This window comes from Nicotiana tomentosiformis, chromosome 1 (genome assembly GCF_000390325.3).
Source record: "Nicotiana tomentosiformis chromosome 1, ASM39032v3, whole genome shotgun sequence".
Lineage (NCBI taxonomy): Eukaryota > Viridiplantae > Streptophyta > Magnoliopsida > Solanales > Solanaceae > Nicotiana > Nicotiana tomentosiformis.
In genome coordinates this window covers 36,511,176-36,529,355 of record NC_090812.1, presented here as the reverse complement: position 1 = coordinate 36,529,355, position 18,180 = coordinate 36,511,176, and the positions used below count along the sequence as shown (strand labels likewise).

General features: G+C 38.4%; 1 protein-coding gene across 1 annotated transcript in view; it reads right to left on the bottom strand.

The window, feature by feature from the left end:
* Positions 1 to 913: 913 nt before the first annotated feature.
* LOC104099351 (uncharacterized) overlaps positions 914 to 18,180 on the bottom strand; it is a 30,561-nt gene continuing 13,294 nt past the window's right edge. The window contains exons 8-15 of the mRNA XM_070181293.1: positions 15,681 to 15,751; positions 7,847 to 8,104; positions 7,681 to 7,757; positions 4,871 to 4,962; positions 4,110 to 4,192; positions 3,840 to 3,911; positions 1,764 to 1,889; positions 914 to 1,487 (exon numbers count right to left, since the gene is read on the bottom strand). Of these exons, the coding sequence (XP_070037394.1) occupies positions 1,449 to 1,487; positions 1,764 to 1,889; positions 3,840 to 3,911; positions 4,110 to 4,192; positions 4,871 to 4,962; positions 7,681 to 7,757; positions 7,847 to 8,104; positions 15,681 to 15,751 (818 nt within the window). The 3' untranslated portion in view covers positions 914 to 1,448. The remainder of the gene's footprint in view (positions 1,488 to 1,763; positions 1,890 to 3,839; positions 3,912 to 4,109; positions 4,193 to 4,870; positions 4,963 to 7,680; positions 7,758 to 7,846; positions 8,105 to 15,680; positions 15,752 to 18,180) is intronic.

Below are 18,180 nucleotides of genomic sequence, written 5' to 3'. Positions count from 1 at the left end.
CATTCTTGGATCATATTGCTAATTGTGTTGTTTACACTGGTGCAGCCTTAACTTCTTTCGCTGTTGCTGGAGAGGCCCAATGGGCTTACAAGGGCGTCCAGGACCAATGGGGCCTCCTCGAATCTGATTTATTATTTAAATCCTTACAGAATTTGCATTAAATTGCATATATGATCTATGTGCATACTTAATACATGACAAAAAATTGGCATAAACTGAACTCGCAAGTATACGTCCTATCTACGTTCAAAGCTTTAGTTGAAGCTTTCTGAAATATGTTCTTTTTCAATAGTTAATGGAAAAGTAAGGAAAACTCATCTGGTTTAGCAATGGATTCAAGCTCGTGCCATTTCGCTTTGCACTTTTAACTATTTGATCATTGAATTGTCCGTGCAAGGATGGAAAAAATAGATTCTCCTTGCAGGGCTTGGATTTATCATACAAACTAGATGCTTTTAGAAACTACTCATTTTTGTTCGCCAACAAACCCACACCAATAAATAAAGTATGCTTTAACTTCTATGCCTCTCTACCGGAAACAACCTCTATCTTTTTACAGGTAGGGATAAAGTCTGCGTACACACTACTCTCTCCGGACCCCACTTGTGGGAATTCACTGGGTAAAATATTCTACAAAATCACTCCTCTTTAAAGGTAATTTAAAGTACCAACACATTCCACTGAAATTAATAACCTGAATAAGATAAAAACCTTCAACAGTAAAATAAATTGCGCTGATTATGTGAAAATACATTGACACTGCCAGTGGAAAACACCAACAAAATAAATAAATGAAGTTGTTCCTACTCAACTTAACAGTCCAGGGAATGTTTAGCAGGGTAACTAAGATTTCAGAAAAAGAGAAATGAAGAAACTATAAACAGAAAAGAAAAAGGAAAAGGGAAACAATATGTAACAGCAACATAACGCAAGCTCTTATAAAATACTCAAGAAGAAGACTCAAAGAGGTACCACAGTTCCAATACAAGCCGTTTTACCGTTTCAGTGAGAAAATCAATATATAGGCCTAACCTAAGAGTTGGTTTATGGCAAAGAAATGCCAATTACCTAGTAGGAAACAATGTCTTCAACTAACAGTAACCCTTCACTATATAACATTTCCACACACAGTTGACATGTGAAGTGTTTCCTCAGATCAAAAATTCTATTGAAACAAAACTTGCCTCTCCAATTGCAGCAGAAAAGACTACAGACTAAATTGGAAGTCAGTTCCACTGTAGATGAATTATCTCGAAGTCAATGATTATACAAGTGATGAAAAATGTATATAAACGACACATTTAGGGTTATGGACGGACAAATGGATTAAGGTTTGATTCTCAGCTGTGGCAGGTTTCTGAATGGTGAGTAACATATTCATCCAAGGGCAAACTGTGAGGTAGCTACAGGTAGTTGGAGCAGCTTTAAATATACGGTCTCTACTACTGTCAGTCCTCATCCTCTTCTTCAGATGCTTCTTTGAGCCACTGCAAATATTTTCAGAGTTCATAATGTGCATGCACGATTCAAGATGACGGGTAAAGCAGGCAATATAAAAAAGACGAACTTTGCTTTTCTTCTTTTCATTGTTTACAAGTTTGCTAATTCCTTAATCTTTTTTCCTGAGCATTGGGGATCAGGGGGTGGGGAGAGGTTGGGATGGAATGACAAGATAGGGTAAGTAGATCAATGAATCTTCTAGGTTTCTGTGCACTACAGGCAGGTCATCTACCTGCAAAGGTTTAAGTGCTGCAAGTACGCACCTGGATAAATTTTTCTGATTGCTTCACAAAAACCTTATCTGACTCCTCTGCTTCTTCCTTTTCAGAAGCCCAGTCAAGTATTGCTTCTTCTTGTATAATGTCCTGATCGTACAGATGATGCAAAATCTGTGGAGGTATAAAATAGAGTAAAAATATTTAGATTAAATTGAATAATGGATATTTAAGTAGGTCAGATATATTTCTTGACAAATGCACAAAAATGAATCAATGGGATTTCCCATAGCCAAACAAAAAAAGAAATTGTTTTGAAAGGCATTTCTGGGGCGCCTCGGGGCAAGGTAGGCACAAAACGTCCTAAAGTGTTGGCGAGTGTAAGACGCGAGTGTATGCCCCAAACAGTTGGGTGTTCACCCAGGGGCAAGACACACCTCATTGAAGAGGCGTATGACCAGTAATTAGAACTAGATTACGCTTTAAAATTGCTAGTATGACACCTCAGCCTCCCCCGCCCTCCAAACAAAAAGAATCAGAACTTCCTAACAGTTAATACCTATCCTATTCCCAGTGAGCGCAAGATATACCCTTTCTTGAGATCTTTCTCAAAGTCATGACCTCCATATATTTGCAAAAACGTTTCGAACGGAAATGTGAGCTTGTGGGCAAAAGGGACCTAAGTTTGGAAACTACACATGCTGGTGTAAGCTTGGTGCTTATGTTGCTCAATACCTTCATGTCAGATCCATACGACATATGGTGGGACGGCTCAACCGATCGATATCTTAGATCAGATTCATGTACGATCCATATGATATTATGGTGAGACGGCTTTCACAGTCGAGTCGTTACCCGCGTTTGGATGCCATATTGCCCATACAGTGACTATGTACTACGTAAACGTCCATAGATGCTCCCGATTAAAGTTATAATCTATGTTATGTTATGAAGAAGGGCTAAGGCCACATGTGTAGTTTTCAAATATGTTCAGGTCTTCAAATGCTTTATGATTCATGAAGTGCTTTCATATTATTTGATTTGTATATCTCTCGCGTGATGTTTTCTTTAAAATCTTGTCCAATCTTGAGTTAGTGAGTCGATGGCACATGTTAAGTACGATGTGGATGTACCCGGTTGTTTGGCCATATTATTGTTTTCCTCTTGCAGGCCCAGATGGAAATTAGAGGAAGCAGATTGGCAGGCATTCGACTCCTCCAGGTTGTATGGTAAGCCCCGCTACCATACCAGTGGGTATCTTCATGTCTGGTTATTTGTATGCATTATGTAATCATTGTCATTAAAAGCTCCATGTACATTGTGGGTCATGTAATTATGTTCAGAATAATATCATGTGTATTTCATGGATTATGTATAAAAGTTCAATAAGATATTAGGCAAATGAGCCACATGTCTATGGTTTCAAACTATGACATATCCGTTATCATGATGCACACACTCTCTCTGTCTTAAGTATAAAATGAATGTGGGTTTGCTCTTATGGCAAGTCTAATGCACTGAGTGCCCGTCACCTTCCTCCAGATTTTGGGGGGTGACAACAACTGCATATCTTCAGAGCCACTTACCCTTCAATGCTCCTTGTTCTCGTATTTAATGTGGAAAGCAGTAAATTTCAAATGGAGACTAAGGTGCAAAGCCTTGTCGGCAAGGGGACAAAAACAAGGGAACTTCAACTTACTCCTGGACAACATTTTCAACTTTCGTCTCAGTAGTCAGTAGTAGTCCAAATCAAACAAGGACATTCAGCTAGTAGTGGAATATAAGGCTCTTCAGAACATCACACATCACGTCAGCACAGCGAAAGCAAATGTATAATCGGAACTTGTGACAGTTACATATAGGGTTTCGTTATAAGTATTATTCATATAGATTATCTTGAACACTAGCAACTTCTCCTGTTAAGACAAAAAGATTGCTGATAGCTTTCCGAAATGCAAGACGGTATTAGTTTAACCATATCAATAGTTTAGTGAATTAGCATTACAGGTTGCCTAGATCTAACCCTTTGCTCTGCACATCTAACAGCTAAACGACTGGAAAGACTAATTCAATCCTCTAGATGGACTGCAAAAACAGTGCAACTTCAAGAGTGAAACAACATACCTGTACAAATAATGGAGAATACTCCTTCGCAGATTCCAAGCACATTTCTTCAAACTTCAATATTACTTCAATCTGACAGATCCAATATCAGAATATTCATGAGATCTAAACATGTGAAGTACTTTCCAAACATCACAACTGATGGAAAAACATTACTACTAAGATTTCTAAGAACTGACATTTCTTAGGGTAAGACAAAGAACCAACAGATAAGTGCCATGTTAACACACCTGAGTAGCAATGTATAAATAAAATACAAAATACACTAACCTCTTCATCAATGCTTGGCAAGTAATATTTCAGAAGCTTTTTCCATTTTTTAACTGTGGTAGCAACATTCTTGACCAATTCATCTGGGGAAAAAAGGCATATATGGGATGAATACACAAACTATACAACATAAGCATACAAATATTAGACATAATATAGCCACTTCCAGAAAGAAAAGAGGTCGAAGTAAATACGAAAGAAAGCGCATCTAGCTAAATTCTTTATACCTTGCCAAATATTAGTGTCTGAGATTAAGAGAAGGATGAAAATGAATAATTAAAACTCAGTATCTAAACCATATCATATTTATAGAGCAAAATAACGAACAAATAAATGCAAATGCACATACATAGCAAACAACTGAACACCAACAAAGAGTAGAAAATTAATATCATAAACTGGAAGTGGAAGCCATAAGACCATTACCATGTTTTTTACCTTAAGAAAAGTGCCACTATTTGTAATAAGCTTATAGCTTTAAGGGCATACAGCTTCAACACTTGACATGCATATTAAATGATCTTTCAATTAAGCAACAGATCTATTTGGTGTATCCAAGTTGAATAAGGGAATATGAATCTACACTTTAGAAAGGAATTTCTCTCTTTTATAACGAAACAGGAAAATTAGCACCGCTCACCACAAAATGCCAAAAACCCAGCACTCTATGTCAAATTGCAATAGAAAAAGCAACCTACAGATAATTACAATTTACAACAACCTTGTGTAGTGTGAAACACAAAAATAAAAGGAAAACTTACTAGGTGAGTCATGCGGAGAATCCAATGCCAATTTCATCACTGAATAAAACAAGGCACCAGCACAGTCTGCAGATGTCATATTGTATGACAACCTGCAATGAAACAGAGAAGGAACACAAACAATCTGAATTCCACTAGTCCGTGTACACTTTCTTCTTATGACAAAATGTTTCTCCGTCTACCCTCAGAAATAAATGTCTTCGACCAAAATAAAGACTCCTGACAAATAACACATAGTGCATGATCTCACGAATTACTTCCCAATAAATTCAGAAATTTAAATATAACAACAATCACCAAGCCTCAAGGCCACTAGTACGTGTACACTTTCTTCCTATGACAATATGTTTCTCCGTCTACCCTTAGTAGGGGTGTGCATTCGGTTTTTCGATTCTATTTTGCACTGTTCGGTTTTTCGAATTAGTTTGGTTTGGTTTGGTACTCTTTTCGGCTCGGCTTTTCCCAGTTTGGTTATTCGGTTATTTGATTATGCCATACAAAATAATTAACATAATCGAATATTTATAGTTCATGGCGAAAATATAAATATTATAGAGAATGAGAATAATATTAAATTTCTTAATAAAGTTTCTAATATTAGTCACAGGTAAATCATTGAAAACACATTTTTAAAAGTAACATGTCCAGACATAAAAATACAAAATACAAAATAGAAGAGCAGTGCAAGACTGGGAAATTGATAGCCTATTTGATATGCTAGCAAAAGTGGAGGGGTACAATACTGATGTGAGCCAACCAGATACCATCTGCTGGGGCACCTTCACAGTAAAAGAATGCTACAGGCAGATTGGTTCCCAGAACCAGATGATAGATGCATGGCCCTGGAAGTTAATATGGAAGACCAAACTACCTATCAAAGTCATTTGCCACAACTGGATTGCCCTCTATGAGGCCTGCTTAACTCAAAACAATCTCAACAGAAGAGGTTTCCAGTTGATCATCAGGTGTTATCTATGTCTGGGAGATGCAGAAACTGTCAACCACCTGTTTTTGCACTGCCCTATGACTTTTGACCTTTGGAATATGTTCCTTTGCATTTTTGGCCTGCATTGGGTCATGCCACAGAATATGAAAGAGGCTCAATTGAGCTGGAGTTTATGGAGAGTTTACAAGACCATCAAAAAAATCTGGTTGATGATCCCTGGTGCTATTTTCTGGTGTTTATGGAACGAGAGGAATAGAAGATGTTTTGATGGAATCTCAACTCCAAATCACTCTCTCAAAGCTAATTGCCTACTCAATCTTTTTTGTTGGACTAAGTTAGCTTCGGTAATTAGCACTGACCAACGTATGGACTTTGTTAGCTCCCTGGTCTTAGATTAACACTGTAAAGGGAACTACAATTCTTATTTTTTTCATTCTGCATTTCATTACTTTTGTAATTCGCATCTCCCTGATGCCTTTTGCTAATGGAACACCTTATTTCATCAAAAGAAAAACATAAAAATACAAAATCCAAACCATAATCCTTTCAAATGAGATTAATTCTTGCTTGCAAATATTAGAACTTGAAGAAAAAGTGAAACTTTTGATGAAAGCTTTGCAATCAAAATACTACTTAGTAAAGATGAGGAATAAAGGGTTATATTGCAAAGATGAAGAATAAGGCGTTATATTCCCTAGATCCTAGTACAAATAGTTCAATAAGCAAGGTTGAAAGTGATAAAACAGTCAAACTTAACTCTAGTGATAAAACAGTCAAACTTAACTCCCGTAAATGGTACTCCATGTTAAATAAAATTAATGTATATTATTAAATTTTTTGTTTTTTAAGCATACCAAAAAAATCAACAACAACAACATACCCAGTGTAGTCCCACAAGTGGGGTCTGGGGAGGGTAGAGTGTACGCAGACTTTACCCTGCCTTTAAAAAGGCAAACACACTCTTAAATCCGAAAGCATACCAAAAAAGCCAACAACAACATGCATACCAAAAAAAATCAAAATTTTTAATTTCTCAATCTGAAACCAAACAGAAAAAAACCAATCCAAACTAAATTTTCATTTCGGTTCGGTTTAATCCGGGTAATGAACACCCCTAATCCTCAGAAATAAATAAGGATGGTGCAGAGTGGTAGCAAATGTGAAAACATACAAGAGATAACTGCAGGTTGTTGATATAAAGGCAGGCGGCCACAAATTTCCTTAGCAATATATACATATAATCTTGAGGCTTCCGTATTGATGTTTACGTAATACTTTCTAGAACTCAATTCATCTTCTTACGTACTTCCAATTGTACTCTGAAATTTAGGGTCTAATCAGAGTAAGAGAAACAACACAAGACTAGGGAATTCGACCACAGTAAGTCTGCATATACAGTGTAGAGTACAATAATAAAAGGAAAGGTCAAAGGCAAAAGAAGCATTACACTTTCTCGCAGGAGGTAGGCATAAAAAAAATACATACTTGAAGGTAAGATGTACAAAAATACCCTAAAGAAATATGATGAGATTTTAAGTAAGAAGAACACTGAAAGAGGAGAGGAAAGCTGCTGCTTTAACCTCGCAAAGATAAACTAAGCCAATTAGCACTTCAACCCTCTTTGGTTAATAGAAGCATAAATTAAGAAACTGTCCAAAGGACAAGAAATGGAACTTTTGGGTGCACACTTGTCACCCTACAGAATATACAGTAAGTGGAAATTCTTGTAGTAAATATGGCATGAAATAATGCACCAACTGGAGCCAACAGGAGGGAAGAGCAAATGTTAATTCAAGGTAAAAAGCTTTTCTCCAGACACAATATTCAAGAATATAAGATACAAAATGAGTTCTAGTCAACATACCGCAATGCATTAACTTCTAAAATTACATGGTCTTCTGTTACTTCTTCCTCTACAGCCCTTTGAAAAGTTGCTTCAACCTGCAATGACAAATGGAAAGGAGATCTTAATCTACTATACAGTTTTACGTAACTGATCAAAAATATAAAATAGTCCCATCAAAACCTACTTCTCTCTCAAAAATTACAGAGTCATCTCTAGTGTCTTCACCATCTTCATTAGAATCATTAGTGACAGAATCAGGTCCCAGTTCTCCAGAAGGTGGAAGAAAGGCACCATCTTCGTTTGATATATCTGCTTCATCATTAGTTATTTGCATGATCCCAACAAGTTTATCCACAAGAATTGGTGCAACAGAATGTCTCCATTCTTCTTCCAGTCCACCCTCACTGACTAACCATATGAAACCTACTCCACCATCACCAACCTGGAAAATCAGGATAAAGTATAAGAAAACAAACAACAAATGCATCATAATATCTTGGGCTTTTCAAACTAGATATCAGACAGGTGTCTTAGAATAACTGCTTCCATTTGTTTTCTATTTTGGACACCTAAGAACAGCAACTCAAAGATCGAATTACACCTAAACGACTTCACATTGTTGCTTCACAGACCCGCACCAATGTCACAGATAAATTGGATCGGAACTTTTTATGGGATTCAACAAATACGGTAGGAAGTTCCACCTAGCCAGCTAGGAGGACGTTACATCTCCAAATAAATTGGGTTGGCAGGGGGAGGGGGTCCTTGAGGTGACAGATCCCCGATTTTTCAACAAGGCCCTGTTAAGGAAATGGTTTTAGAGATTAGGGATTGAGCAGCACACTCTGTGGAATGAGGCAATAGCGAAAAAGTAGGGAACTGTGGAAGAGAGTTACAAAGATGCTGACAAAGTGAAAGCAGATTCTATAAAACAATAGTGACATCAACAATGTTATATTGGGAGTGTCTACTGGCCACTAGAAGCCCAACATATCTACAAGATGAGTAATGCAGAAATACATGCGTTAATGTGGAGGTGTGGGCATACATACCGGATAAGACTACAATTGATCACATCCGAGAGGGGTGCAAGAAGCTCGCCTACAAAGTCCATGTCCTATATATGCCTGATTAATATGTGCGAGAAAATAATGACTAAAGGTGCTAAAAGGGAAGAGAGACCTAAAATTACATGGAGAAAAGTTGCCTGAATGACCTATAAATTCTCATTATCGATGTGAACTTAATAATTTCTCATAATCAATGCGAACTTAACTTAACCTTTAAGGACACCCGCTCTATATCTGTGAACTTAACTAAGAACTAACCAATTGGAAAAAAGTATATTCATATAAACTACCTTCTTTTTTTTTGATGAAATAAGGTGTTCCATTAGCAAAAGGCATCAGGGAGATGCGAATTACAAAAGTAATGAAATGCAGAATGAAAAAAATAAGAATTGTAGCTCCCTTTACAGTGTCAATCTAAGACCAGGGAGCTAACAAAGTCTATAAATTTGTCGGTGCTAATTACCGAAGCTAACTTAGTCCAAACTCAGGCAATTAGCTTTGAGAGTGTGATTTGGAGTTGAGATTCCATCAAAACATCTTCTATTCCTCTCGTTCCATAAACACCAGAAAATAGCACCTGGGATCATCAACCAGATTTTTTTGATGGTCTCGTCAACTCTCCATAAACTCCACCTCAATTGAGCCTCTTTCATATTCTGTGGCATGACCCAATGCAAGCCAAAAATGCGAAGGAACATATTCCAAAGGTCAAAAGTCATAGGGCAGTGCAAAAACAGGTAGTTGACAGTTTCTGTATCTCCCAGACATAGATAACACCTGTTGATCAATTGGAAACCTCTTCTGTTGAGATTGTTTTGAGTTAAGCAAGCCTCATAGAGGGCAATCCAGTTGTGGCAAATGACTTTGATAGGTAGTTTGGTCTTCCATATTAACTTCCAGGGTCAAGCAATGCATCTATCATCTGGTTCTGGGATGTGAAGGTGCCCTTATTCCCCCGGCAGATGGTATCTGGTTGGCTCACATCAGTATTGTACCCCTCCACTTTTGCTAGCATATCAAATAGGCTATCAATTTCCCAGTCTTGCACTGCTCTTCTAAAATGAACATCCCAGTTGCTACCATATCTGTTTTGAGCTATAGAGGAATTCTGGTGAACATCAATCTGATATAGGCTAGGATACTCAACCATGAGTGAAGTGTTGTTTAGCCATTTATCTTTCCAGAATCTTATGTGAACCCCATTGCCTGGTTTGAAGTGGATGCGCGGGAAAAATTCATTCCCCAATTACTGATGTACTTCCAAGGACCGATACCATAAGGTGCATTATAACTTTTAGTGCTCCAGTTATCTCTTTTCCCATGCTTGGCAGTGATCACTTCCTTCCATAGGCTTGATTCTCCCGTGCCATATCTCCAAAGCCACTTCATTAGAAGGCATTTATTGTGGATTGCTAGATCTCTAACTCCCAATCCTCCATTGCATTTTGGCTGAGTGACTTTATTCCACTTTATCAGATGAAACTTGTAGGTGTTGCTATTACCCTCCCAGAGGAAGTTTCTCCTTATTCTGTCCAATTGCTTTAGTACTTTCTTTGGGATAAGAAACAATGACATGTAGTATGTTGGTATGTTGTCAAGCACACTGTTAATGAGAGTTAGAGCCCGTTTGGACATAAGAAATTTTTCCCTTTTTTCCAAAAAAATTTCACTTTTTTCCGAATTTAGTGTTTGTTCATAAAATTTCCAATTTTCAATTGAAGATGCATTTTAGAAATTTTCGAAAATTTGAAAAACTCCAAAGTTTGTCAAAATTTTCACTCAAATCACTCACAAAATTTCAAAAACAACTCAAAATTATATTCATGTCCAAACACAACTCTAAATTTCAAATACCATTTTCACTTGAAAAAAATTTTCCCCCTATTTTGAAATTTTACAATTCCTATGTCCCACTTAATCTGCCACCCATGAAAATATATCGAAGCTGCCAGGAGGTTAGTCTCTTCTCAAATTTTTTCAATGATCCCATTCCATACCTCACAGTTTTTGAACTTAGCACCCAGTGGGGCCCAAGTATGTTGTAGGCAGAGTCCCAATACTGCAATCCATAATGCCTACCAGCTCCTCTACATTAGACACCTGATTGATAGGATAAGTTATACTTTTCAGCACATTGACATGTAACCCTGACAAAGCTTCAAAGAGGAGAAGAGTGAGGTTTAGGTGCATAACTTGTGACTTATCTGCCTCACAGAAGATCAAAGTGTCATCAGCATATAACAGGTGAGAAACAGTAATTGAGTTCCCAATATTGGAGCCTACTTTGAATCCCTGAATCCACTGCATTTCTCTAGCTTTTTCCAACATCTTGCTTAGTCCCTCCATGACCAGAATGAACATGACCGGAATGAACAGGAAAGGGGAGAGTGGGTCTCCATGCTTGATCCCTTTTTGAAGGGAGAAGAAGCCCACTGGTTCCTAGTTGACTAAAACTGAGTACTTGACTGTTGAGATGCTGAATCTGATCCACCTTAACCATTTGTCTCCAAATCCCATCTTCCTCAATATAGAGATTAGATAGGACCAGTTCAATTGGTCAAAAGCCTTCTTTATGTCCAGCTTGCACATAATACCAGGATCCCCAGTTTTAATCCTCCAATCTAGAGCTTCATTAGCTATAAGTGTTGCATCTGTGATCTATCTATGTTTGATGAAGGCATTCTGATGACTGGACACAAGTTTACTAATAACCTTCTTCAACCTTTCTGCTAGCAGCTTGGCCACAATCTTATATACACTTCCAATAAGGCTTATTGGCCTATAGTCTTTGAGCTCAATTGCCCCTTCATTGCTGATGGAAATGGTTGAGAGCCCCCATCAACTCCGGTTTGATAAATTCCCAGAATTTTTGGAAAAAAGCCAGTGTGAAGCCATCTGGACCTGGAGCTTTATCCGCGGCACATGAAAGAATAACATTATGCACTTCTTCTTCCTCAAAGGCTTTTTCCAGCATCTCCCTGTCTTTCCCTGAAACTGTAGCAACTTACTCAAAGTTAGTTGTTGGTCTCCATCCTTCATTTTCTGTGTGCAGGTTCTGATAAAAACTCAGAATCTCTTCTTTGATTTTTGCCTAGTCTTCTATTAATTCATCATCCACTTGAAGCTTGTCGATATTGTTGAATCTTCTGTGAGAGTTGGCAATTGATTGGAAGTACTTTGTGTTCCTATCACCCTCTTTTAACCATTGACACCTCGATTTTAGTCTCCAAGATGTTTCTTCAGCTTTGGCTAGTTCCTCCAGCTCCACTTTTAAACTCCAGATCTTTTGCTTTTCAGATTGTATTGGGATTCTATTTTCTGTGATGTGTTCTAATGCAACAAGTTCTTACAGTGCTCTGTTTCTCCCGACTTCCAGCTTACCAAAGATTTCCTTGTTCCAGTTGGAGATGTCCTTTTTCAGATTCCTCATTTTCTGAGCGAGTATGAAATCAGGACTACCCCCTGTATTGTAACTCTGCCACCACCCTTTCAACATGTCTATGAACCCTTCTTGTTGTAACCACATGTTTTCAAACTTGAAATAGGAGTGTGTAGAATCTCATTCTCCGCACTCCAACAACAATGGTCTATGGTCTGAAATTGATCTTGGAAGAGCCAGTTGCTTGATTGCTTTAAAGCTCTCTTCCCACTCTGTAGAAACAAGAAATCTGTCTATCCTGGATGCCTGTAGAGTGTCTTCTCCCCTTGTCCAGGTGTATTGTGCCCCATGTAGAGGTAGATCAATTAATTGAAGATCCAAAATAGTTTCTGTAAATTTCCTCATAGTTGTGGATCTTGTGGAACAGTTGAGTCTTTCATTCTCATATCTGCACACATTAACGTCCCCTCCAATCACCCATTTGTCCTCCCAGATGCCTCTTATTGCACCTAATTCCAACCATAAATCTTCCCTCTCATAATTGGTATGTGGGCCATACACTCCGGTAAAAGACCACCTAAAATCCTCATGCAGGCTTTCAAGCATACAAGTAATTGTGTAGTTGCCTTGATGTGAGTCAATGCATTTCCACAATCGTTTATCCCATAGGATGATGATGCCACCTTTGGTACCACAAGCTTTTAACTCTACCCATTCAGCCCACCTGTTCCCCCAAATATGATAAATGAAACTAGCTGGAATATTTTCCATTTTGGTTTCCTGTAGACACAGTATATCTACTAGTCATGCTAAAGTGCTTCTCTTTTTCCTATCATTAAGACCCCGTATGTTCCAACTTAGGATTTTAACTTTCATCTTGATACAATCTTGCAATGCCTGCCCCTTTTACTACTACACCCATCATAGTTAATCCCACTAATTAAATTTTGCACCTCAATTTCCCTTTTCTTTTTCCCCTTTTTATTCGTTGTGGCAGGTGACCGTCTTTTTTGAATTTGAGCTTGTCGGTTCTGATCCATCCTCAAGATTAAATCCAAGAGTTCATGTTCGAACCCAACTGCATTGATCCCAAAAGCTTTGCATGCTTTACCCATAACCAATTTTGTCCATCTGGAAGTATCTATTGTGTTGGGATGTTGAATTATTTGTGATTGCAGGAGATTTTCCTCATACAGGTGAGGTAGAGTGGCTTACTGTAGGAATCGGTGTCTGAGCAAACAAGAATTGTCGAGGCAGCATCTGACCAGTTTAGACGATTTGAGAGACTCATGAGATTGTTTACAAAAATTTCTGCTTCATCATCTGCTTCGTCGCCAGCTTCAGTGTCGTTAATGGTTGCATGCGAAGACGACTATGTTATACTTCCATTGATGTGAGTTGTCTGTTGGCAAAGTTTCGATGATATTTGGAGTGTTGCTGATATTAGTTTGGGGGCCAGGGTTTTTTGCTCTCCATACTGATTGGGCCTTCTTTGATTTGCCCTTTGCTTGGGCCTTCAGACTTGGGGCTCTGAAATAATAGGACTGAGTTTCTATTGGGCCCAAATATAATGAGCTTTTAACTCCTGAACAGCTTGCTTGACTGGGCCAGGTCAGAGGATAATTTTTATCTGCCCTAGTGTCCATATAACTTGGAGTGGGACCAGATAAATTTGAATTAAAGTTATCCTCTACCACCTGACCACCCACGTGATTCTGTGGTACTTTCCCTGCTGCTGCAATTCCCGAGATGTTCCCGTCTCTTCTCCGATGCATCTCCGGCACTTCTCCCCTGTAACTGGACTCTAGTTGGAATTAGCTTAGGGGTTGCTGCAACTTCCTTTAAAATCGAGATCTCAAACCTCCAATCCTCCACATCAAGCTCGATTTTATCTGGGCATTTGTTCCTGCTAGCAGTAACACATATTCTCGCCCAGAAATAGTGACTACGATACTTTGTGTCTTCATCAATTCCGACGAAACCACCACAAAGATCACCAATAGTCTTAAAGGTTTCAAGTGACCACGCGTGGATGGGAATACCAAAAGCCTTGACCCATTTGTATTCTGATCTCTGGCAGCCCAAATTAGTTCCTGCCACCGGTGACCACCACTCAAGAGATAGACGACGACCGTTCCAAAACCATTCACCAGCATGTATTCTCGCCGCTTCTTGTCTTGAAGGAAACTCAAATAAAAACTGGTTGTGAGAGAGGGGGGTGACTCTCATACCAGCACAGATCTTCCACCTATTCAAGAACCACTTTTGAATTACTTCTTGATTTGGGCTGTAGTTGAAAGGATCGTTGAAAATTCCAACCAGACACCGCGAGAGAAATTGGTGATTCTGGTCGGCCGGCTACTTCTGTTGTGATGTTGCCCACATTTCCTGCCTTCGTTGCTGACATCTCCGGCCACTGAGTGATCTTTGTTGTATCAACATATGATCTTGTCTGAGGAGCATAAGCATGCATGTATCTCTGTTTGTGGGTAGTTCTTCCAGAAAATGTAATATCTTATTAGCAATGTTACCCCATCCCCCATTTTAAACTGATTCAGGAATAATTACTGCTTTTTTCCTATCCCCTGTCCAAGTTTCTATTCTGATGAATCTGCCATATGTGTTGAAATTTAGAAACACTTTGTATGTGTATGCTTGTGACTTCCATCCCCATCGCATGTAATGATCCCCTGCACTTCTTGATGCTTGCCTGAAAGCTCCACACGCCCGACGAAGGTTCTCCTCGTCTAATCTGATCTTGGCCGAGAATCGTCTGCCCCTTTCAATTAAAACGAACCATCCTTCTCCTGAATCGATCTGCTCAAAAGATTTATCACCTGCAATGAAGAAAGTCTTGTTTTCCATGTGAACCCAGCGAAGAACGAAGTGATATTAACAAGAAAAGTCGCCGGAACATGGTTCCAGGAGAGAGAGAGAGGGGGGGCTCATTTCCCAAGAGAGAGAAAAAGTCCTTTTTTATAATGATTTTAGCAACACTTTGACACTCCATAGAAACTACTTAGGATTATGCTTAGTTATCTTTGTAATACTTACATTCAATTCTTGTTTTTGACAGGAGTCCATTTTGTAAAATTATAGAATTGCATCCAGTGTTAAGACAAGCATGAATTTTGAGGAGATCCACTTTTAAAAAAACCTTGTTCGCATTCAAGCAAGTTATTTAGCATTGTAATGAATCTGGCCCAAGTACAGTGGAATGGATACATAGGATTTACATATCGGACGACACCAACTAATTTGGCATTGATGCGATTGGGCAGTTGATTGATTGATAGCAAATCCCAGAGATTGTCATATGGCTCTGAATTATTTTCCATGACTACTATTTAATTAGCTAAAACTGCAGAGACATTTAACTCTTGACACGAAAAATGTAGACTAGAATAAGTTATATTAAGTGAGTGAACATAAAGTCAAAACAGAAAGAAAAAAGATAAATCTTATGATAACAGTAACACCAAAGAAATCAAAATTACAGATAGAGACAAATGCAAAAAGGGATATAAAGTCTCGTATATCGAGGGAAAGTAGCAAGCTTTGAAACCAACCTCATACTCTTGCGAGTCAGGTAACTCGGTCCTCTCTTCCTCATTTAACTCATCCAAAGTACCAGAGATAGCTGTGTAAAATTCAATTTAAGGGTTCATTAACTCATAAATTATAGTAGAGAATATTAAAAACCCTATAATAATAATAACAACAAATTTAAGAAAACACCAGAAGATACCGTTTATGAACAAGCACAAGATGCACATCTTAAGACTCTTAGTTTAATGTCTAGCAGACAAGAAACTAGTATGACTCCGCAAAACTGAGAATTGCATTTGACTCAATTCCCTTCTCCAAAACAAAAATAGAAAAAAAACATTACTTACAAGGGGCGGGCCATTAGCCCTGAGGCAGTTGGGCATGCCTACGAATTTTTTATTTTTAATTATCTTTAGCAGAAAAAATATGAATATTATGGAAAATACGTAATATATATTAATATCTACAAACAATAATCTAACAAATTCTTCATTATAAAACAACACACTGTATATATTTTTTTTTTTGATGAAGTAACTGTTTTCATTAACGGCATCAAGAAGATGCATAAATTACAAAAGAGTGTAGCAATTGTTAGCTCCTTACAAATATTTATACTAGTACTAGGGAGCTAACAAAATTCAAAAAACTATCAGGGGAGTCAATAGAGGAAAGATAACTCCAGTTATACAAATACATGAAGCAATCTGGCCTTGAGTTTGTGAGGAGATGTCGATACTCCCTTGAAACACCTGTTGTTTCTTTCATTCCAAATGCTCCAAAAAATAGCTGTCGGTATCATCTTCCATACTTTCCTGATGTTGCTATCAACTTTCCAGTAACTCCAAGACTCAAAAGCATCCCTAATATTATGTGGCATGACCCATCTAAGCCCAAAGAGTGATATGAACATACTCCATAAATCAGTTGCAATAGGGCATTGAAGAAAAAGATGACTGTGAGTTTCTGCCTCCCTCTGACACATGTAGCATCTATTCACAATCTGAATATTCCTCTTGGCTAAGTTGTCTTGTGTCAGACAAGCCTCATAAAGTGCAGTCCAGTTGAAACAGATGACTTTGGGTGGCAACTTGATTTTCCATATTAACTTCCAAGGCCATTAGTTAGTTATTACATTGTGAGTTCCTGCTAACTTGTAGGCTGCTTTGACTGAGTACTTTCCTCCATCTGAACTACCCCATTTAAACTGGTCCGGTACTAGAATGTTGCTTGAAAATTTGTTGAGTGATGAAAGAAGTCTGAGCAGATCCTCATATTCCCAATCTTGCAAGTTCCTTCTAAAAGTTATGTTCCATGCGTTGCCCTCTCTACACTGATGAATTGTTGAGTCTGGATCAATAACCATTTGAAAGATAGCAGGGTAGTCATTCCTTAGGGGTGTGTTGTCTAGCCATTTGTCCTTCCAGAATTTTATTTGTTGACTATCTCCTACTGCGAAGTGGTGATTTTGTGAGAACTCCTCCCAGAGTTTGCATATGCTCTTCCAAACTCCAACTCTATGTGGCGCTCTAGATAGCTTGGTGCACCAGTGGCTTTGGGTTCCATGCTTGGCATTGACAACTTTCTTCCATAGGCTCTGCTCCTCTTGTGTATATCTCCATAGCCATTTCATTAGTAAGCATTTGTTGTGCAAAGCTAAATCCCTGACCCCTAGTCCACCTTGGTGCTTTGGTAAGATAACTTTAGACCACTTTACCAGGTGGAACTTGTGACCTTCTTTAGTCCCTTCCCATAGAAAGTTCCTTCTAATCTTATCCAGCTGTTTCAGGACCTTACTAGGCATTGGAAAGAGTGACATCTGGTAGGTTGGGATGCTGTCTAGGACACTACTGATTAGAGTTAGTCTTCCACCCATAGACAAATACTGCAGCTGCCAAGAAGCAAGTTTCTTATCAAATTTCTCAATGACCCCACTCCATATAGCTTCTGACCTGAACTTTGCCCCGAGTGGAAGTCCCAGGTAAGTAGTTGGTAAACATCCAGTATTGCAGCCTAAAATTCCAGCCAAATCTTCTAAATTATACACCTCATTAACAGGGTAGATTACACTTTTGAGCATGTTAATGTGAAGACCCGAAATAGCTTCAAATATAAGAAGGGTTAGATTTAGATAGAGCACTTGACTTCTGTCTGCCCCACAAAAAATCAAGGTGTCATCTGCGTAGAGCAGATGAGAAAGATTGAATGTGCTTCCTCTCCCAACATCAAAACCTTTCAACCATTACAACTGCTTAGCTTTATCCAACATCCTACTGAGTCCTTCCATTGCTAATATGAATAAGAATAGTGAGAGTGGGTCTCCCCGTCTCAATCCCCTCTGTGGAGAGAAAAAACCGACTGGGCTCCTGTTGATTAGAATGGAGTACTTCACAGTGGAGATATTGAACTTGATCCATTTTAACCATCTTTCCCCAAATCCCATTTGCCTGAGAATGGAAATGAGGTAGGTCCAATTTAGTTGATCAAAGGCTTTTTCTATGTCCAGCTTACATAGGATCC